At 48.4% G+C, this 23,030-nt stretch overlaps 1 protein-coding gene across 1 annotated transcript in view; it reads left to right on the top strand.

Annotated features, from left to right (window-relative positions):
• Nucleotides 1-22,826, top strand: part of TMIE (transmembrane inner ear) — a 37,874-nt gene extending 15,048 nt beyond the window's left edge. Inside the window, exons 3-4 of the mRNA XM_056857148.1 lie at nt 12,678-12,827; nt 22,504-22,826. Of these exons, the coding sequence (XP_056713126.1) occupies nt 12,678-12,827; nt 22,504-22,826 (473 nt within the window). The remainder of the gene's footprint in view (nt 1-12,677; nt 12,828-22,503) is intronic.
• Nucleotides 22,827-23,030: the final 204 nt, after the last annotated feature.

The following is a 23,030-nucleotide window of genomic DNA, read 5'->3' on the forward strand; positions in this document are numbered from 1 at the left end:
GCAGCTTTCCTTAGCATGGTAAATACCATTCCCTAGAATATAACATCCCATTAAACAGTAGGAAAAGTGCAAGAGTCCATAGCAACTTAAAGACTAACATTTCTGGCAGGGTTTGAGCTTTCACGAATTACAGCTCACTAAGAAGGCTGAGTCACCCTTGAGCCGGCTACCTGAAACCGACTTCCGTCGGGATCAAACTCCGGTCGTGAGCAGAGCTTGGAGTGTAGTACTGCGGCTTACCACTCTGTGCCACGGGGCTCTCACTAGATTTTATTCTAGCATAGATGTTCATGGACTGCAGCCTGCTTCATAGACCGCAGAAGCTTCTGCCAGAATAAAGTTATATTGGTCTTCAAGTTGTATTCTGGGTGCAACAGACGAACACAGCCAGGGTTGCCAGCAGGCCTGGAGAAAGGGGCCTAACCCTTTAATAGAAGCTTAATGAGATGTTGCTTCTTAGATGATGTTAGGTTCCTGGAGATTTGGGGGTGTGGCCTGGGGAAGGCGGAAGTTGGGGATGGGAGGGAACTGCTTGGAGATATGAGTCCCTAGACTCTTACCCTCCAAGCTGACGTTTCCTCCATGGGAACTGATCTCTGTTGTCTAGAGATCCATTGTAATTTTGGAAGCTCTCCAGCCACTACCTGGAGGTTGGCAGCCCTAATTGATGTTATTCATCGTCACACTATGAAAAGCTTCAACTGCCCATTTCCCCTAGGGTTGCCAGCTGGGGGCTGGAAATCTGGAATTACAACTGATTTCCAGACCATTTCTTTCTTTCTTTCTTTCTTTCTTTCTTTCTTTCTTTCTTTCTTTCTTTCTTTCTTTCTTTCTTTCTTTCTTTCTTTCTTTCTTCCTTTCTTCCTTTCTTCCTTTCTTCCTTCCTTTCATAACATTTATTCCACTTCTCCTGGAGAAAATGGCTGCTTCGGAAGGTGGTCAGCATGGCATTATACCCTACCGAGGTCCCTCCCCTCCCTAAACCCCACTCTCTGAGGCTCCAACTTCAAATATCTAGGTATTTCCAAACTCAAAGTTGGCAACCTTAATTTCCCACGATTAAGCCTCTTTTAGCCCTAACAGGGATGGCCCCAGGCTAGCTTGATCTTGTCAGATCTCAGAAGCTAAGCAGGGCCAGCCCTGGTTAGTACTTGGATGGGAGACCACCAAGGAAGTCCAGGGTCGCTGCACAGAGGCAGGGAATGGCAGACCACCTCTTAACATCTCTTGTCTTGACCTGGATGGCTCAGGCTGGCCTGATCTCGGCAGATCTCGGAAGCTAAGCAGAGTTGGCCCTTGCAAGTACTTAGATGGGAGGAACCCAAGGAAGTCCAAGGTGGCTATGCAGAGGCAAGTAATGGCAAACCACCTCAACATCTCTTGTCCTGATGTGGATGGCTCAGGCTAGCCTGATCTCGTCAGATCTCGGAAGCTAAGCAGGGTTGTATGTGGATGGGAGACCACCAAGGAAGTCCAGGGCTGCTATGCAGAGGCAGGCAATAGCAAACCACCTCTGTTCGTCTCTGTCCTGACCTGGAGGACCCAGGCTAGCCCGATCTCGTCAGATCTTGGAAGCTAAGCAGGGTCGGCCCTGGCAAGTACTAGCATAGGAGACCCCCCCCCCCAGAGAAGTCCAGGGTCACTACGCAGAAGCAGGCAATGGCAATCCACCTCTGAACATCTCTTGCCTTGAAAACTTACAGGGTTGCCGTAAGTCGGCTGCAACTTGACGGCACTTTTCACACATGCGCGCAAACCTCTTTTGAAAGGACAGGGCATTTTCCTCCAGGCCTGCTGGCAACCCTGTATCCTCCTGGGATGAAAATAAAAGTATGTGGGGTTTTTTTTTATCGTATTTGGGAAGGAATCTGCAGGGAAGGGAGGGTATCCACCAGCCCCATTCAGACAAAGGCCCCCAACCTTATAATTGAATCAATTATTTAGTCAAGTTAAAAGTCACCATGATAAGGAAAGGAGAAATCATGATAAGGAATGGAGAAACCAAGGGGAGGGGGGAGATTAACCGTTTATTGCCCAGGATCGCTGGCTGCATCCCTCTGCCAGCAGTGTCGCAGCTCTTAAAGGGACAGGAAAATATTGGCTCCATGATGGGTTTTAAAAGGTTTTCTCAAAAGGAGGGTTTACTTGCAGCTTGGTGACAGTAATCTGCCCTTGGCAAGAGCTCTTTCCACCCACAGTTGTAAGAACAGTTCAAAAAGGTCTGAGGATTATGCATAAGAGGAAGCGAAATCATGCCCATAGGCTAGGGTTGCCAACATCCAGGTACTAGCTGGAGATCTCCTGGGATTGCTGCTGATCTCCAGCCGATAGAGATCAGTTCACTTGGAGAAAATGGTCGCTTTGGAAGGTGGATTCTATGGCAGTATACCCCACTGAAGGCCCTCCCCTCCCCAAACCCCACCCTCGGGCTCTACCCCGAAAATCTCCAGATATTTCCCAATCTGGAGCTGGCAACTCTGCCATAGGCCCCAACCCATGGCTGTAACTTAAAAATTAGAATCTGGATTATGTGACGTGGAATGGGGAGGTTGTATTTTCCAGGGGTCCCAATCCTGTTGAGAAAGGCTCGAGATGGCTGAATGTGGATCTCCACAGCCTTTCAAAGGTTAATTGCATGGGTGCAGGGCCACGATTCACATCAAATCTAATTGGGCCAGAGGGGGATTGATTGATTGAGTTGCATTATTTATAGTCTGCCTTTCTCACTTGGACTCAAGGTGGATTACCCAGAATGAGTTGATATAAGTAACAGGCCAGGACATTAAATAAAAAATACTATAGGAATGGGGGTTGTAGAACCGATCAGAAATCTAAAAACAGAAATGAAGTGAAGCAGAAGCGTTGGCATACTTATTAACATACGTATTAAACCCTTCCTCCCCTGATCTGAGCCTGAGCTCCATTGCTTATGCCTGGCTATGCTCACTCCAGATGTATGGGCTGCCAACCTCACCATGGGCTGCCAACCTCCAGGTGTAATTCCTCTTGGAATTACAACTGATCTCCAGACCATAGGGATCGGGTCCCCTAGAGACAATGGCTGCTTTGGAGGGTGAACTCTAGGGCATTATACCCACTGAGGTCCCTCCCTCCCCAGACTCCACCCCAAATCTCCAGGAATATCCTAACCCGGAGCTGGCAACCCTACTTCCAGAGCAAATGCCTCCAAGCCGACTCTTTGTGGAAAATGAACCATCTTTGATACAATAAATATCCAGCTTCCTTGAGATCTCACCCTCCCGCTTTCCTTATTGCATTTCATCAGACACGAGATTATTTTATTTATCTGATGAAATTTTACCCCAAGGAACTTGGGGCGATGCACCCGGTTTCCTCTGCCCATTGAATCATCACAACAATCCTGTGAGGTGGGTTCAGATGAGAGACAATGACTAGCTCAAGGACCCGCACTGAGTTTTACGACTGGGGGGGAGGATTAGTGAGAAAGTGCATAATCTGGTTTTATATGGAATGGTTTAGAACATAACACAAGAGAAGCCATGTCTCAGCGAGAACAAAAATTAGTTCTCTTCAATAAAGCGGCCAGGTTAGTGAAGGCGAAGGCAGGCAGGCTGATTGCCATCTGGTCTCCTATTTTTGCACATGAGCCATTTTCAGCATCTTCAATCTGGATGGGAAAAGGGGCCATTTGCCTCCCTGTTTTTACATATGCGAAGACATCTGCTGTGTATATTTATATCATTTCCGTCTTGCATATTTATGGGGGAGTTGCAATATTTGGTGAAAATCTGTTTAAAGGGTTTGTTATGCTGTCTCTTCTCATTTTTGAAGGGGGTGGCTCCGGGGCAGGGGAGTATGATGCTTCCTCCCCACCTCGGTGCATAATCACTCATTACGGTTGCCAATCTCCAGCTGGTGGCTGGTAGGGTTGCCAACCTCCAGATACCAGCTGGAGATCTCCTGCTATTACAACTGGTCTCCAGCCAACAGAGATCAGTTCATCTGGAGAAAATGGCTGCTTCAGCAATTGGACTCTATGGCATTGAAGTTGCTCCCCTCTCCAAATCCCACCCTCTTCAGGCTCCACCCCCAAAATCTCCAGGTATTTCCCAACCCAGTGCTGGCAACCCTGGACTTCTTGGTGTTCTTCCATCCAAGTACTATCCAGCAGTTGGTACAGTTGCCAATCTCCAGGTTTTTTCCAAAATTTCCATTTTCCCAAATTTCCACTTCTCTCCAGGCTACAGCAATTTGTTCCCCTGGAGAAAATGGCTGCTTTGGAGAGCCAGACTCTATGGCATTATACCCCACTGAGGTCCCTCCCCATCCCCAAATCCTGAGCCTCCAGGCTTCACCCCTAAATCTCCAGGAATTTCCCACCCCAAAGTTGGCAACCCTAGCAGTTGGGCTCTTGATCAGCAGCCTCGTTGCTTAAAATGTCCTCTCGGTGGCCCAAATTGGCCTTCATCAATTAATCAACTGAAGCTTGAGTTGACCAATCTGCTAGTAAAATGGGTGAGGCAGTGTGGTACAGTGGTTGCTGTTACTGATGTCTTTTATAGCCCTCCTTCCTTTCTGAGACTTGAGGCTGGTTACGACATAGGAAAAGCAATTCAATCAGATGGCAAAGACCTTCAAGAAACAAGGCAACAGGACAAGGATCACAGAAACTGGGAAACTGTATAAATAAAAACTTCTTTGGCCTGGGGCGACCTCGGTTTGAATCCACACTTCAACGAAATTCACCAAGCGGCCCTGGGCCAGTCTCTCAGGTCTAGGGTTGCCAACCTCCAGGTGGGGGGCCAGAGATCTCCCAGAATTACTACAGTTCTCCAGACTACAGAAATCAGTTATGCAATATTTATTTACATAGTAAGACATTTATTCCACTTCTCCTGGAGACAATGGCTGCTTCGAACATAAGAACATAAGAAAGGCCATGCTGGATCAGACCAAGGCCCATCAATTCAGTTCACACAGTGGCCATCCAGGTGCCTCCAGGAAGCCCACAAACAAGACGACTGCAGCAGCACCATCCTGCCTGTGCTCCACGGCACCGAATATATTAGGCATGCTCCTCCGATACCGGAGACAATAGGTGAACTGCCTTTGGAAGGCACCTTTGGAAGAAGAACTGCATGACATTATGCTCCACTGAGGTCCCTCCCCTCCCTAAACCCCACTCTCCTAGGCTTAGGGTTGCCAGCTCCAGGTTGGGAAATACCTGGAGATTTTGGGGGTGGAGCCTGAGGAGGAAGAAGAAGAGTTGGTTTGTATATGCCAACTTTCTCTACCACTTAACGGAGACACAAACCGGCTTACAATCACCTTCCCTTCCCCTCCCCACAACAAAGACCCTGTGAGGTGGGTGGGGCTGAGAGAATGTGATTAGCCCAAGGTCACCCAGCTGGCTTCGTGTGTAGGAGTGGGGGAAACAAATCCAGTTCACCAGATTAGCCTCCGCCGCTCATGTGGAGGAGTGGGGAATCAAACCCGGTTCTCCAGATCAGAATCCACCGCTCCAAACCACCACTCTTAACCACTACATGACGCTGGGGCTTGGGAAAGTGAGGGACTTCCAGTGGGGTACAATGCCACATATTCCACCATCCAAAGAGGCCATTTTCTCCAGGGGAACCGATTTCCGTTGCCTGGACATCAGTTGTAATCCCAGGAGATCTCCAGCCACCACCTGGAGGTTGGCAACTCTACCTGGGCTCCAACCTCAAATCTCCAGGTATTCCCGAACCAAGAGTTGGCAACCCTACTCCGAGATCCAATGGAAGAGGGGACAAGAGTGTGCTCAGCTCTTGGGGGTGGGGGTTAGTAAAATGCTGCCAAATGAATGAAAGCTCCTGACCTTTGAGACACGCAACTTACCTTCTCAGGCTTTCCACGTGCTTGAGCGTTTCCCATCTTCTTCAAGGGTTTGAGAGGTCACTGGAGCAAGCTTTGGGGTGATAACACAGCTTTCCCCCTAGACCCAGTTCCCGGCCTCCAGTTTCCAAGAGCCCCTCTCTCTGCAGCCAGACCTTTGGAGGGTCTCCACTTCTTTGTGAGAGAAGATACAGCAGCTGGATTCTCTGGCTTTCAAGTGGATGGCCTGTCTTCCCACCCTTATCTAAAATTCCCCCCTCCTCCCAGATTACGCGAGGAGCTGAAAAACTACAGAATGGCTTGCTTATCTCAGGCGAGTGAATAGACCACCTTTGAAGTTTCCCCACCCAAAGGCGAGGTCCCAGCCTAGGGGTGCCCTCTGGCCGATCTCATTCTGGTGGAGGGGGGTCAAGGAATCCCGGACGGGAGGAAGGATCCAGCCATTTTCTCATCAGCTTTTTCACAGATTGAAAATTGGGCAGGTTTCCTGGGTTAGGCATTGGCTGGCCAGCCTCCAGGTGGGGCCTGGAGATCCCCCAGAATTTCAGATGATCTCCCGAAATCAGTTCCCCTGCAGAAAATGGCAATGTAAATGTCAAAAGCAAGTAAATGACATCAGCAGGCGTGATTGGATTAGGTGTGATATGCAGAGGTGTGGTAGGCATGGAGAAATCAGCATTGGTAATGAGAGAGAAATCCCAGATCTCTATTAAGACCCAGAGAATGCATAGTGTTGAGCTTCGTTATTAGTTGTAATTCAGAAGTCTCTCTTTCTAATCTCCCTTTGAAGTTGGATTACCTGCCCTGCTGCAATAGGAATCTGCTGGTTCTCAGTTAGGGTTGCCAACCTCCAGGTACTATCTGGAGATCTCCTGCTATGACAACTGATCTCCAGCTGATAGAGGTCAGTTCACCTGGAGAAAAGGGCCGCTTTGGCGATTGGACTCTATGGCATTGAAGTCCCTCCCCTCCCCAAACCCCGCCCTCCTCCAGCTCCGCCCCAAAAACCTCCCACTGGTGGTGAAGAGGGACCTGGCAACCCTATTCTCAGTGGTGGCCATTCTTCTAAAAGCCAATTAATTTTTTTAACGGTTTGATTCGTACTTTTTTAGAACTCTGGTAAGGCGACTAAAAAGCAATCTTCAGCTTTTGGGAAGGAAAACAAAACAAAACAAAACCCACAGACTGCAATATAAAGAAACTTTTTAAAAAACTTTTTACAGCACCAAGAACGACATGAAAAAGTACTCTATGCAGCAGCAGAGATTACAGAATATATTTCACCCTCCTTGCGACTCCAAAGGGGTATCGATCACTATAGAACTTGCCGCCCCCCAGCTTTTCCAGTTTTATATTCTCTGTGTTTCTCCACAACAGCAACGTTTTGTGAGGTTTCATTTTCTCACTTCGAATCCCCCCCTTTTAATATGAGGGCTTCACCATAAGGAGAGCAGGCATCGACAGCCATTAAGAAGACTCAATGAGAAAATAAAATCTTAGAATCATAGAGTTGGAAGTAGCATTGCCAGGTCCTTCTTTGCCCCTGGCGGGAGGTTTTTTGGGCAGAGCCTGAGGAGGGCGGGGTTTGGGGAGGGGAGGGACGTCAATGGCATAGAGTCCAATTGCCAAAGCGGCCATTTTCTCCAGGCGAACTGATCTCTATCGGCTGGAGATCAGTTGTAATAGCAGGAGATCTCCAGCTACCACCTGAAGGTTGGCAACCTTAAAGATTACTGTTGAACAACAAACTTTGCAGGGAATTTGATTCACGGCCTGAGCAAATACACTTCTGAGAAATCAGCGGTTTCTGTCACGGGCGCTTAAAATCTGCAAAACTGAAATTGCACGGACAATTAATTCCACCCAGGACGCACCATTTGCAGCATTCTGGCTTTTATTTCTCGGCCTCTCTCTGGCAATTAAGAGTGGGGGGCGGGAGGCAGGGGAGGAGATTTACACCATTAAAGAAGCATTACTGTTTTGGATGGTAAAGCCAGCCAGATGTTTTGTGCTACTGTAGAAACGCTCACAGTTGGGGAACAGAGAACGTCTTCGGGGTGGTCTCTCCAATGGCGCCGGCTGATGGAAGAGGGAAATAAAACAGCACGGGAAATCAGTGCTGATGTCAATATGGTCTCTGAGCAGGAAAATGCAAACTGGACAAGACAGGAAAGTCAACAGCCTGGCCTTGTTCTGCCCCTCCTGAGTTCAAATTCACACATCCCCAATATCATGAGTAGCATGGACCATATTGTTACCCAAATTAAATTGTCTCCCCTTTTTGGTTGGGAAATTAGGGACCACCAGGGTCATCTAGTCTAATCCCCTGCACAATGCAGGAAATTCCAAACTACCTCCCCCCTCCACACCCCTAGTGACCAGAAGATGGCCAAGATGCCCTCCCTCTCATCATCTGCCTAAGGTCATAGAATCAGCATTGCTGACAGATGGCCATCTAACCTCTTCTTAAAAACCTCCATGGAAGGAGAGCTTACCATCTCCCAAGGAAGCCTGTTCCACTGAGGAACCGCTCTAACTGTTAGAAAATTCTTCCTAATGTCTAGACGGAAACTCTTTTGATTTAATTTCAACCCGTTGGTTCTGGTCCAACCTTCTTGAGCAACAAAAAACAACTCGGCACCCTCCTCTATATGACAGCCCTTCAAGTACTTGAACGTGGTTATCATATCCCCTCTCAGTCTTCTCCTCTTCAGGCTAAACATACTCAGCTCCTTCAACCTTTCCTCATAGGACTTGGTCTCCAGACCCTCTTTCCTGCCCTCTTCTGGACACGTTCCAGCTTGTCCCTGAGTAGTGGCTATACCCTTTTATATGAGGGTGAGGTCTGAGAAACGATCTGCTGGGGTGAGTCAGAGGGCTGGTCTAGCAACTTGATGAGTTTATTTGTGTCCATCCCGATTCTCTGAATGGAGTTCTGTCTCTGATTAGATTAGAAAGGTGTTCCCTATCTGCTGCGGGAGAGCGCTAAAGAAATGCTGAAGAAGTCTGGCTTTTGTCCTTTTGCTTCCAAGTGACACCAGACGTTCTCCCGAGGGGAAACATGGTAAACAAGGCTGAACTTGCCCAGTGGGGTCTGTATCTTGGCACACAAGATAGAAGCCAGGAGATCCCTTTTGGTCTCTGGCCATACAGCAGTGTTCCATCCTTGCACACTAGCTCCAGTCATCATCATCATCATCATTGTCATAGACCTTTAATGGCATAACCACTAGCTCCAGTCCTGAACACCTTGCCTGGTGTACCAGGGTAGCTTAGGGCTGCCAGGATTCCACAACAATATGTTGTAAGCTCCTTGAGACAGGGATGAAGCACAGGGCAAGGGTTGCCAGCTCTGGCTTGGGAAATTCCCGTGGAGGTTGGGGTTTGGGAAGAGGAGGAAACTCAGTGGGGTATAATACCATAGGCCATTTATGCTTGGTAATTAGCAGTGGGTTCCAGGCTGAATTGCCCCGCATATTTTTTTGAGTTTTGCACGCTGAACAGTCATTCAGGAAGTGACTGCGAAGTCGGCGCATACCTGCTTTGCATTTCTTAAGAGCCCCTTTAACGCGACCTTTTGTGTTTGCTCCGCCTCGGGTGTGAAGAATCCTCTCAAGCAAGCATGCAAAATCATAGCTGTGTTAGCTATGCACATGCTAATGGCTATGCAAACAAAGGAACAAAGGAGCAGGCGAGTGGGGTGTGTGGAATTTCTCCTTTTGCTTCGGGACCATGAATAGGCTTTTTAAAGGTCGCATTTTTAAAAAGAGCTTTGAGGGAGCATCAAAATTGACCCTGCATAAAGGGCCATGGAGTCCATCTTCCAAAACAGCCATTTTCTCCAAAGGAGCTGATCTCTGTAGTCTGGAGATCAGGTGTAATTCTGGAGATTATAGGAGGTGGTACCAGTGGAGAGGGGAATCCAGGGTGGCATTTCACATAGACTCTATAGTACATCATATAGTGTATCCTCTGAAGCTGCAAGTTAAGTTGTAATTCTGGGAGAACTCCAGCCTCCTCCTGGAGGCTGGCAACCTTAGCAAGACTGTGGAATATATGACTCCATTTGCAGCAGGTTCCTTGAACCGAAAGAGGTGCCAGTTTTGAACGAGTCACCTCCAGTACCAAGTCTTTAGCATGCAGGGCTCTTTTGTTTAGAGTTTTCATCTGCAGCTGTTCCGGGAATAATTTATAACCAATCTAGCTCAATTTTTAATAAGCTCCCCCCTTGTCTCTTAAGCTTTAATGGCGCTTCACCCCAAAGCTCAAGCTGGTAATTTTGGCCAGGGATGTCTTTTCGAAGCGGGGGCGGGGGGCACGAGAAACCCTGAACCGCCTCCCCCACCAACAATGCACATGAGATGAGGAATAGTAAACACCGTGCATCCCAACGAGGCCGGGAAGGAAATGAGAAGTTAAACCAGGATAGCTGCTAAATCTCTGCTTACCTAGGCTTGTGTTCCAGCTAGGGAGGAGTGGATTTCTCCAACACTATGCCACATTGCACAAGTCAAACTTGACTGGGAGAATTCATAATTCCAGAGTTTGTAGGCTGCTCACATGCCTTGCAGGCAGCACAAAAAAAGAAGAGTTAGTTTTTATGCCCCAATGTTCTCTACCTTAAGGAGTCTCAAACTGGCTTACAATCTCCTTCACTTCCTCTCCCCACAACAGGCACCTTGTGAGGTAGGTGGGGCTGAGAGAGTTCAGAGAGAATTGTGACTAGCCCAAGGTCACCCAGCAGGCTTCATGTGGAGGAGTGGGGAAACCAACCCGGTTCATCAGACTAGAGTCCGCCACTCATGTGGAAGAGCAGGGGGATCAAACCCAGTTCCCCAGATTAGAGTACACCGCTCTTAACAACTGCACCACACTGGCTCTCTGAAGAAGAAGAAGAGTTGGTTTTTATATGCCGACTTTCTCTACCACTTAAGGCAAAATCAAAACAGATGAAGGAATCTGGTTACAGGAAACCCTTTTCACTTCAGCTGAGGTCTTGTACTATTTGCTCTGCCAAAGCAGGTGCTGAGCTGCATATGGCCCTTGACCTCCTCCTCAAGAGAAACTATGCCTACCTGTGGTTGCTTGAGAGTTGAATGGAACGTAATTGGCAGTCTCCAAGCAGTGGTTGGATGAACACTTGTCAGGGATGCTTTAGGCCAATCCTGCATTGAGCAGGGGGTTGGCCTAGATGGCCCCTTCCAACTTCAAGATTCTAGGATTCTATCATTATCCTATATATTCTAATAGTCAAGTGTTGCCTAACCTGTGGACACTTAAATCCGCAGAGTGGGGCCACACTGACACAAAAGAGATACTTCTGCAAGTCTGGAAGAAACACCCCCCCCAGCTCTGAAAAAAATGTGAAAACCTTAAAAATTATATAAGGGGTTTAAATCCCCCCCCCCACAAATAAAGACCTATGTTATGACCTGTGGCAGAGGCCAGGAGCTGCTTTGGGCCTTGCAAAAGTGGCCAACAACTGTGTTGGGTTTGGTGGCAGTCGTAGGAATAGTGCAAGAGCTGTACCCAGCCTGGCAGTGTTGATGCCAGTGCCGGCCTGATTCAGCGACATTGGGGTAGTGGTGTCAGGAAGCTGAGCCTGGGCTTAGAGGAAAAGGGGCGTGGAGGATGGGATCTCCCCCACAAGTGTCACAAACCCCCACTTGCTCATGTATCAGAGCAGTGGGCTCTGATCTGGAGAACTGGGTTTGATTCCCCACTCCTCCACACGAGCGGCAGAGGCTAATCTGGTGAACTGGGTGGTTTCCCCACTCCTACACAGGAAGCCAGCTGGGTGACCTTGGGCTAGTCACAGCTCTCTTGGAGCTCTCTCAGCCACATCTACCTCACAGGGGGTCTGTTGTGGAGAGAGGAAGGGCAGATGATTGTAAGCCAGTTTGATTCTTCCTTAAGCGGTAGAGAAAGTCGGCATATAAAAACCAACTCCAACTCCTCCTCCTCCTCTTCTTCTTCCTCTGAGCACCATAAGACTGTCTCCCCATCTTGGAAACGCATAAGAGGGGAAACATCAAGCAGACGGCTGCTAGAAAGCGCTGGGGTAACCGGTTTGATCCAGGAAATCCCTTTGAAAACGCAATATGAGCCTCGGATTCACACCTTGAAGGTGGACACCGATCAGAGGATGAGTTGTACAGAACCAGACATCTATCTTAGAACCACGAAGCCACCGTTTTCATGCCCTTGCAGGGTGCGTGTGCGCGCAAGAGAGAGAGAACGAGCGCGCAACAGCCGTTCAAAACCCCACACCTGCCGTCTGCGCTCGAGCGGAGCATCCCAGCGCTCCAAGGAGCATCTCAAGCATTTAAAGCAGAGTCTTCCCAAAGGATAACCTTGCAACAGATCGGCATAAATTGCCAGGGCTATTAGCAAGGGGGATGGCATTTTAATGAGCGCGTTTTAAGGAGTGAGGACGAGGACGTGGCTGTGCTAAACGGGGATTAAACGCCTCGCCAGCCCCGCTTCTATGTTTACAGTGAGGAATGGGAAGGTGGTGTGGCTGCAGAAGGTTGCAGGTTCGATCCCCGGCTTCTCCAGCTTAAAGAGTTCTCAAGTGCTTGGAAAAATCTTCTTCCTGAGAGCCTGGAGAGCGGCTGCCTGCCAGCGTGGGCAATTCTGTGTCGGAATAGTTCTTGACTCCGGATAAGGCAAGTTCTGATCTTCAGAATTCCCAGTTGTGTCTCTTGAGCCGAGGCCCTCCAAAACCACTTCATTTTTTTCAGGAAGTGCCATTTGATGGTGTTTTATCTCTCTCTCTCTCTCTCTTTCTCCCTCCCTTCCATTTGTTTCCTCCTTAGTTATTACCCTGTGCTGTATCTTCAAATGCCGGATCCCACGGACCAAGAAGGAGATCGAGGCACGGTACGCCAAACGGAAAGCCGCCAAAATGTACGCCGACAAACTAGACACGGTGCCACCCCTCAATGAGCTCACAGACATACCAGGAGGTATTTTCCCTCTTCTGTTTTGGAGCATATAAAAATAGGTCTCAGGTTTGGGCTGCCAACCTCCAGGTGGGGCCTGGAGATCTCCCAGAATTACCACTTATCTCCAGACTACAGGGGTCCCTTCCCCTGGAGGAAATGGCTGCTTTGAAGGGTGGATTATGTAGCATTATACCCTGCTGAGGTCCGTCCCCTTTCCAAGCCCCGCCCCAAGCCAGCATGGTGTGGTAGTTAAGAGCGGTGGTTTGGAGTGGCGGACTCTAATCTGGAGAACCGGGTTTAATTCCCCACTCCTCCACATGAACGGCGGACGCTAATCTGGTGAGGGGCTGTGGCTCTGTGGTAGAACATCTGCTTGGCATGCAGAAGGTCCCAGGTTCAATCCCCGGCATCTCCAGTTAAAGGGACCAAGCAAGTAGGTGATGTGAAACACTTCTGCCTGAGACCCTGGAGAGCTGCCGCCGGTCCGAATAGACAATACGGACTTTGATGGACCAAGGGTCTCATTCAGTATAAGGCAGCTTCATGTGAACCTGGTTGGTTTCCCCACTCCTCCACTTGAAGCCAGCTGGGTGACCTTGGGCTAGTCACAGCTCTCTTAGAGCTCTCTCAGCCCCACCTACCTCACAAGGTGTCAGTTGTAGGGAGAGGAAGGGAAGGTCCTTCTTCTTCTTCTTCGATGAGAGACCACCAAGGTTGTCCAGGGCTGCTAGGCAGAGGCAGGCAATGGCAAACCACACCTGATTGTCTCGTGCCCTGAAAACCCTACTGAGTCGCCATAAGTCAGCTGCAACTTGACAGAACTTTTCACTTCCACCATAGAGGGCATGTATGGGATTTACATAGTGAATCAGGCTATCTAGCTAGTGTTGTCCCCTGGGACTGGCAGCTTTCCAGGGTCTCCAGGAGAGAAAGGCCTTTAGCTGGGGACGCTGCCAGTGGTTGCATCTTGGCTTTTCGGGAGGCAAAGCAGATGTTCAGCCACTAAGCTTTCTCTGTGGTAGCAGGAATTCACAAAATAAAGACACCTGTGCAAAATGGTATATAACTGCCCCCCCCCCCCAAGCCAAGCTACCAGCAGCTTCAAATTTCTCCTGTTTTCTTTTTCATGGGTTTTCTGGAAGGTTCTGTCTCGTAAGCTGAATGGAACTAGAAGAAGAAGACAAAGAAGGAGAATTGGTTTTTATATGCTGATTTTCGCTACCACTTGAGGGAGAATCAAACCCTCTTACAATCACCTTCCCTCCCCCTCCCCAAAACAGACACCCTGTGAGGTCGGTAAGGCTGAGAGAGCTCGAAGAGAACTGTGACTAGCCCAAGGTCACCCAGCAGGCTTCATGTGGAAGAGTGGGGAAACCAACCTGGTCCACCAGATTATCATATGCTACTTATGTGGAGAAGAGGGGAATCAAACCCAGTTCTCCAGATTAGAGTCCACTGCTCCAAACCACTGCTGTTAACCACTACACCACACTGGCTCTCTTGGGTTTGAAGCATCTGCAAACCATGCTTTGTCTAGCTTCTCAAGGTGTTTGCACATGTGCTTTCTTTGGCCAACTACATTGCTCTAAGTCACCATTGCTCAATTTTTCATATGTGCTCTAAAGGGGAAGAGCGAGATTTGAGTCCAGTAGCACCTTAAAGACCAACACGACTTTCAGGGTAGAAACTTTCAAGAGTCAGATAGAAGCAGGAAGGGAGATCCCTGATATAAGGGCTCAGGAATCTTTGTTCCTACTTGTATCTGATGGAGGGAGCTTTGATGGAGAGAGCCAGTGTGGTGTAGTGGTTAAGAGCGGTGGAGTCTGATCTGGAGAACCGGGTTTGATTCCCCACTCCTCCACATGAGGGGCAGACGTTAATCTGGTGAACTGGATCTGTTTCCCCACTCCTACACATGAAGTCAGCTGTGTGACCTTGGGCTAGTCACAGTTGTCTTAAAACTCTCTCAGCCACAACTACCTCACAGATTGTCTGTTGTGGGGAGAGGAAGAGAAGGTCATTGTGAGTCGATCTGATTCCTTAAGAAAGTAGGCATATAAAAGAGCTTTTGCTCTTTCCCTGCATAGAAACATAGAACTGGAGAAGACCTCAAGGATCATCTAGTCCAACCTTCTGCACAACACTGGAAATTCACAACTACCACCTTAAGAAAGTAGGCATATAAAAACCAGCTCTTCTCTTCCTCCTCCTGCTTCTCCTCTTCTTCCTTCTCCTCTTCCTCCTCCTCCTTAGCCATGTAGACCAATATTCTTAACTTATTCTAAATGGGTGGGAGGTTGCCTGTTGTGCACCTATTGAGTTCATGGGTCAGATTAGACACGAACACAGCAGTTTTCAGCTCAGTCTCTCAACCTCTATGTGCCTGGATGCAAAGCTCTCATCTCAGTTGGGTGTAAAAAATACTGGCAAAAATGAATGTATCCCATCAGTTGCGCTATCTACAATGCCAGCCATGCTTCTAGTCCTCAAAGCCTTTGCTTTATGTCCTTAGCTTTGTTTTGCTGTCCTTTCATTCATTGCCTTTCCTAATTCTCTACGTTTTCCAGGCTCCACTGAAAGCCTACCTACTCTCTCGGGCCAAGTTGAATCCAGAGCTCTCAATGCTCTCCCAGTGGTGAAAGAGGAAGAGGAAGTAGCCCCACAGGGCCACTAGGAGGCGCTCTCTGTCTACCATCTCTGCACTTCCTTCCTTCCTTACTTGGAACAAGACCTTCGCCATGAAGATTTGAAATTCCTCGTCTCCTTCTTTTCTTTTTTTGCAGTTGTCTTCCAACATGTTCTGGTCTAATTCTGACATTTCCTGCTTTTGCTCTTTCCCTGCATAGAAACATAGAACTGGAGGGGACCTCAAGGGTCATCTAGTCCAACCTTCTGCACAACACTGGAAATTCACAACTACCACCCCCACACACCCCCAGTGACCCCCTACTCTGTGCCCAGAAGATGGCAAAAAACCCTCCAGGATCCCTGGGCAATCTGGCCTGGAGGAAAATTCCTTCCTGACCCCAAAGTGGTGATCGGCCCTACTCCAGGCATAGAAGAAAGAGCCATGAGAGCCAGCGTAGTGTAGTGCCGTGGTTTGGAGTGGTGGACTCTGATCTGGAGAACCGGGTTTGATTCCCCACTCTTCACATGAGCAGCGGACTCTGATCTGGAGAACCGGGTTTGATTCCCCACTCCTCCACATGAGCTGCGGACATTAATCTGGTGAACTGCATTTGTTTAACCACTCCTACACACAAAGCCTGCTGGGTGACCTTGGGCTAGTCACAGTTCGAGCTCTCTCAGCCCTGCCTACCTCCCAGAGGGTCTGTTGTGGGGAGGGGAAGGGAAAGGTGATTGTAAGCTGGTTTGATTATGCCTTAAGTGGTAGAGAAAGTCCGTACATAACAACCAACTCTTCTTCTTCTTCTTCTTCTTCTTCTTCTTCTTCTTCTTCTTCTTCTTCTTCTTCCCTTCCTTCTCTACCTCTCATGATCTGCCTAAGTTCACAGAATCAGTATGACAAACACTGCTGTAGCCAGCAAGGGGGGGGGGGGAGGCAATTAGGTTGATGGACAGACAGAGGGAAGAACCTCTTCATACAGTGTGCAATTCTCTTGCGGCACTCACTGCCACAAGATGTAGTGGGGTTCACTAGCAAGTGCTGTCCAGTTGCAGCCAACTTATTGTGGCCCCTGGTGGGGATTTCAAGGCAAGTGATTAAGCAGAGGTGGTTTGACATTGCCTTCCCCTGCAGAGTCTTCCTTGTTGGTCCCCCATCCAAGTACTGACCCTGTTTAGCTTCCAAGATCTCACAAGACCAAGCTGGACCATTACATTCCACATCCCCGTCGACAAGTTTAGTTGGCTTTAAATGGCGATTAGAATCACATGAACACATGAAGCTGCCTTATACTGAATCAGACCCTTGGCCCATCAAAGTCCGTATTGTCTACTCTGATCGGCAGCGGCTCTCCAGGGTCTCAGGCAGAGGTCTTTCACATCACCTACCTGCCTAGTCCCTTTAACTGGAGATGCCGGGAATTGAACCTGGGACCTTCGGCATGCCAAGCAGACACTCTGCCACGGAGCCACAGCCCCTCATGCAGGAACATATTACATGGCTAGGGTTGCCAACCTTCAGGTGGTAGCTGAAGATCTCCCGCTATTACAACTGAACTCCAGGCGACAGATCAGTTCCCCTGAAAAAAATGGCCGCTTTGGCAATTGGACTCTATGTCTTTGAAGTCCCTCCCTCTCCAAACCCTACCCTTTTCAGGCTCCGCCCCCAAAATCCCCATGTATTTCCCAACCCAGAGCTGGCAACTTTATATATGGCACCTTAATGTGCATTTAATGTGCTATGAGATAGTATGTGCACATTTAGTTGTATGCTCATGAGGCACAAGATGCACACACACTCACCCATGGCTCAAGTTTAACATGCAGGAAGGGATGAAATGTGTGTGTGGGGGGTAAGGGAGGCCTGGTCTTCCAAAAATGTATGACAAACTTTACAGATCGATGCAAAATATGCAAAAGGTTAAGGCCTTCCAGCGTGGTGTAGTGGTTAAGAGCCGTGGTTTGGAGCGGTGGACTCTGATCTGGAGAACCGGGTTTGATTCCCCACTCCTCCACATGAGCGGTGGAGGCTAATCTGGTGAACTGGATTTGTTTCCCTGCTCCTACACCTGAAGCCAGCTGGGTGACCTTGGCCCAGTCTCTTAAAGCTCTCTCAGCCCTACCAACCTCACAGGGTTGTGGGGAGGGGCAGGGAAGGTGCTTGTAAGCCGGTTTGAGTCTCCCTTAAGTGGTAGAGAAAGTTGGCATATAAACACCAACTCTTCTTCTTCTTCCTACTATGGAGGAAGTTACAGGAACCGTTTCCACCCTCTGAGGCACTTCCACACTTAGCAAGGGACTGATTGGCCCTGCTGAGAACAGTAGGTAGGGGAATAAATATCGTAAATAAATAAAAATAAATGAAAGGAACTGTTTATTTAGAAATAATGTTATAAACATATACCTGGTGCTCTGAACAATTAAAAAAAATGTTTTATTCCTGCCATTCATTTGGGCCTTGCTCCTCCTGAGTCCTTTAGAACTAAAGCAGCTCTTGGTGTTAATTGGGGGTGGAAAGGGCCATCAGGTGGCAGCTGACTTATGGCGCCCCCTGGTGGGGTTTTTATTTCCTTCCTTTGAGAATATTCTTTTCAGTGTTCCCCCACATTTAGGCTTGCCAACTTCCAGGTACCAGCTGGAGATCTCCTGCTATTACAACTGATCTCCAGCTGATAGAGATCAGTTCCCCTGGAGAAAATGGCCACTTTGGCCATTGGACTCTGTGGCATTGAAGCCCCTCCCAAACCCCGCCCTCCTCAGGCTCGGCCCCAATAACCTCCCACTGGTAGCGAAGGGGGACCTGGCAACCCTACCCACATTTCCCGATATTTCCACCCAAAAAGTGGGAGGGGAAAAACCTCCTAAAAAGACATTTTCACCCCTGAAAATTTCCAGTATTTTTCTCAGGTCTTCACCTGTTCCCACTCCCCAGAACAACATTGGCCGGCCCCCTAACTTTGGGGGAGTGACTGGGCTCAGTGCTGGGGGCACAAAATTCAGCATGCAGTGGCCTCTCCGGGTAGGGTTGCCAACCTTTGGGTGGTGGCTGGAGATCTCCCGCTATTACAACTAATCTCCAGGTGACAGAGATCAGTTCCCCTGAAGAAAATGGCTACTTTGGAAGGTGGACTTTATGGCATTGTACCCCTTTGAAGTCCCTCCCCTCCCCAAACCACTGCCTTTTTAGGCTCTATCCCCAAATCTCCAGGTGTTTCTCAACCCAAGCTGGCAACCCCATCTCCAGGTAGCAGGTGCCACAAACCCTCCTTTGTCCGCAGTAGGGTTGCCAGGTCCCTCTTCACCACCAGTGGGAGGTTTTCGGGGCTGAGCATAAGGAGGGCAGGGTTTGGGGAGGGGAAACCCCAAACCCCGTCCTCCTCAGGCTCCACCCCCAAACCCTCCTGCTAGTGGCGAAGATGGACCTGGCAACCCTTGGAGCAGCAAGGGTTAATCCTTTCTTCCTTCTCTGCATGGCTCCTTGGCAAATTGAGGCTGCACAAACTGGCAATGTATCTTTTATGGATGGTGGAGAACTGTAAGAGCCAGAACAGAGAATACTAAGGCAGATGGAACTATTGTTCAATTTAGTAAATGGTAGCTTCGTTTTTTTTTTTAAAAAGAGAATAATTATGCGTCTGCAAAAGATTCAGTTTCACAAGACATGAACTAGCGGCTCAGTTCACATCTTGCGAAATGGAATCCTTTCGAGACACATAATTATTCTTATTCAGGTTTTCAACCCATGCTGTCAAACAGGTCTTCCCTGCAGATTGCTTTGGAGAGGTACTGAAAAATTGGGTGATTAAATTTTTACGCTTATTCATATTGATGTTCCTTACATCTGTTTTCTTTCTATTAAGTTTTGCCAGGTATGAGGAATTGTAGCTGGATTAGTCACTAAAATCATAACAGCAGCTGCAGGGATTATATTAACACAACTAGGGAAAGTTAGTTTGGCTCATTCAAATATCAAAGAATATTACCACGCTGCTATGCTAAGTCACCCCAAGTACTGAAATTAACAAAAGCATATAGATATAGCAGGACCTTGCAAACTTTTGTTAGGGAATTGTCAAAAAAGGGATGTAGAAAGAATCAATTCCTGTCTAGTGCCAAAAATTGGTACAGAGCAAATGTTAACTCTCAATTAAATCTTGATCCATCTCCATTAACAGCTCTATGTGTGTGTTAAGAGCTGTCAAGCCACTTCCAACTCAATCAATGTCCTCCAAAATGTCCTCTCCTTATCAGCCTTGCTCAGATCTTGCAAACTGAGGGCCGTGGCTTCCTTTATAGAGTCAATCCTACTCTCGTTGGTTCTTCCTCTTTTCCTGCTGCCTTCAACTTTTCCTAGCATGATTGTCTTTTCCATCTTGCCGTCTCATAATGTGACCAAAGTACGACAGCCTCAGTTTAGTCATTTTAGCTTCTAGGTTCAGTTCAGGCTTGACTTGATCTATAACCCACTGATTTGTTTTTTTCTGGCGGTCCAGGGTATCGGTCACACTCTCCTCCAACACCACATTTCAAAGGAATCTACTTTCTTCCTATCAGCTTTCTTCGTTGTCGAGCTTTCACACAGCTCTATAGAAATCCCTCATAATGATACAGTAGAAAATATTCAAGTGTGGGACCAGTAGGAGAATTTATCATTTATTCAGCACATGTATACATCACCTTTCTGGTCTACTGGATCACCCAAGGCAGCTAACCAAAGGTTATCAAATCCCAATAAATAATACAACAAACAAGCATCAGGTTATCGCTCAGAATTAATGGAATCAATACAACTAGTAATCTAACGGCATTACTATCTCAAGATAAGACTAATTTCTTTCCCAAGGTCTTCCAGAACAAATGTGTTTGCAGACTTTGCTGCAGCACGTACAGAGATGTGGTCAATCATAACTCCAGGGTAGGGGGATAAGGACATCGAGATAAGGAAAATTGGTTCATGCAAATGTTAATAAAACATAAAGGGATACTGAGAAGGCATCAGTGAATACAATCTGCTTATTTTTGAATTCATCACACATTACAGGTGTTGTTAACAAAAGCCGGGTCCTGCGTTGGATACGAGATCTTTCAAGAGTGTCTGGTCCCTACTAATAATTATAGAATAAGAAATTCTCCCCCGACCATGTAAGAATAATTGGGCAAGAAACTTGGACATTAATATTTAAAATCAGACTTGGGGCTGGTTATCATAGCATAACACCCACACCTCCATTATGCATGGATCTAAAGCAAAAATCTCCGGTAAAATTCAATCTTGTTGGTACCTGACTTCAAGTAGTTTAAAGAACTGTTACAAATTAGGATACAACCATTGAGGGAAACGTGGAAGACTCAGAGCTGACCTGGTTCCTTTATGTTGGCGGTGCTCTATGAATATCAAGCGCGGGAACTAAATTTTGAGACACTCTATAGATAAAAGAGGATATGTACCGTATATCACACAGAAACCTCTCTGCTGCCAGATATACTTGACCTGGAAGATGTAGATATAATTGGAAGACACTAGCAGAGTGGAAGAGATTGGCTTAGTACAAGTTAGGGTTGCCAACTGTGGGTTGGGAAATTTCTGGAGATTTGGGGGTGGAGCCTGAGGAAGGAAGGGACCTCAGCAGGGGTGTGATGCCATAGAGCAGGGGTGGGGAACCTTTTTTCCGTCGAGGGCCATTTGGATATTTATAACATCATTCGCGGGCCATACAAAATTATCAACTTAGAAATTAAGCCCCAAGCAGGCAGCTGCCCCAGATGACCCCCCACCCCACCGGCACGGGCAAGCAGGCAGGCATCCAACTGGTGGCATACTCGCCCACCTGGTGGCACAGGATGGTCTGTTGCACCAGCCGGGCGTAGCAGTCCAGCCACACGCCAGAGTTGCTCCTGCTCAGCATTGTCGGGGCCAGATTCTACAGCCGACCTCCGCCTGCAGGGATGAAATGAGGACACACTGGCTAAGAACTCGCCCCCCCCCCAACTCTGGTGCATTCTGGCCCTACCCCCTTTAACCCCTCCATTGTCACACTCCACCCCATTTGTAGTTCAGAGGGAATACTTTTCTCCACGGTCCGGGTGGGAAAGGGTTAACACAGTTTCTCGGGCGGTCCTAGCAGCTCCATAGCTAACGACTCTTCTGCAAGGGGGGAAAAAGGTTCCTTTTCTCCGCAAAACAAACTCACATCTGCCTTGAATAGAGGCTATTCCTGTCCGCAGGAGAGGGCTAATTGCCAGTCTCAGACCCTTCTGAGCTAGAGATCTGCCAGGACCCATGAAGGGCCAGACCAAATGATTTTGCCGGCCTTAAACGGCCCCTGGGCCTGACGTTCCCCACCCCTGCCATAGAGTCTACCCTCCAAAGCAGCCATTTTCTCCAAGTGAACTGATCTCTGTCATCTGGAGATGAGCTGTAATACTGGGAGACCTCCCCTGGAAGAAGCAGCTGCTTTGGAAAGTGGACTCTAAGGCATACAAGCTTCTGAGGTCCCTCCCCAACCCCCCCTTCATCTCCAGGAATTTCCCATCCTGGAGTTGACAGCCCTATGTGACGCTCTAAAAATTCCCCAATCCCTATGGTAAAGACCATTGAAAGTGGGGAAATTCCTAGAGCATTGTGGAGATCGGAAGTGACGTTGCTGAATCTGCAGCATCATTTCCCACCCTCTTTTCTCCTGCTGCGAGGGCAAGAGAGAACTAGCTGGGGCCTGAGGTTGCCCTCCACAGCTGGCAACCTCACAAGCCTACTGAAGCTTCCCAAAGGTCTTTACTCGGGAAAAATTGGGTTGCCAGGTCTGGCCTGGGAAATGCCTGGATATTTTGGGGGTGGAGCCTGAGGAGAGTGGGGTTTGGGGAGGGACTTAGCAGGGTATAACAGTTGTAACAGCAGGAGATCTCCAGCCACCACCTGGAGGTTGGCAACCCTAAACATCACCCCCACCACCTATTGAATCACTTTATAAGTATATTAACCCTTTAAACCCATCTGAGGTGTGTTATCCATCGCTATTGCTACCCTGACGTTTCTTTCTGACGTCCCCTCCCTCTTCCTTTCCTCCCCCTTCAGCGGCTCAAATCCCAGTAGAGACCAAAGAGGAGGAGGAAGAGGTGCCCACCGTCTCCGGCAAGGTCGATGGGAAGAAGGATGGATCCAAAGGCTCCAAGAAGAAGAAGGAGGGCGAGAAAGGGGCCAAAGAAGCCTCTCTGAAAGAGGGCAAGGAGGGGTCCAAAAAGAAGCCGGGTGACAAACAGACAGAGGGAAAGAAGAAGCCGGAGGAAGAGGACGGCGGCCAGGAGAAGCCCAAAGGGGGTGGGGCAGGTGGCGGGAAAGGAGGTGGACCCCCTGGGAACTCCAAGGCATCTGCCAAGAAACCTCCACCCAAGAAGTGAACAGAGTTGGCCTAACTGAAGACGAGAAGGAAGGCAGAACGTGGCCAGTCAGGGGATTGGGTCTTCTCCACCCTGAGGGTTATGAGACACACTTATTCTGCAAAAGGGTCCAAAAACCACAGGTGTGCAATCAGGACCCACCAAAATATTACAAAACAGGGAGCTTTTTGAGTCCCCCGGAACTGTCCGGGCCCAGGGTTGCCA

The sequence above is a fragment of the Euleptes europaea genome, chromosome 11, assembly GCF_029931775.1.
Source record: "Euleptes europaea isolate rEulEur1 chromosome 11, rEulEur1.hap1, whole genome shotgun sequence".
Taxonomy (NCBI): domain Eukaryota; kingdom Metazoa; phylum Chordata; class Lepidosauria; order Squamata; family Sphaerodactylidae; genus Euleptes; species Euleptes europaea.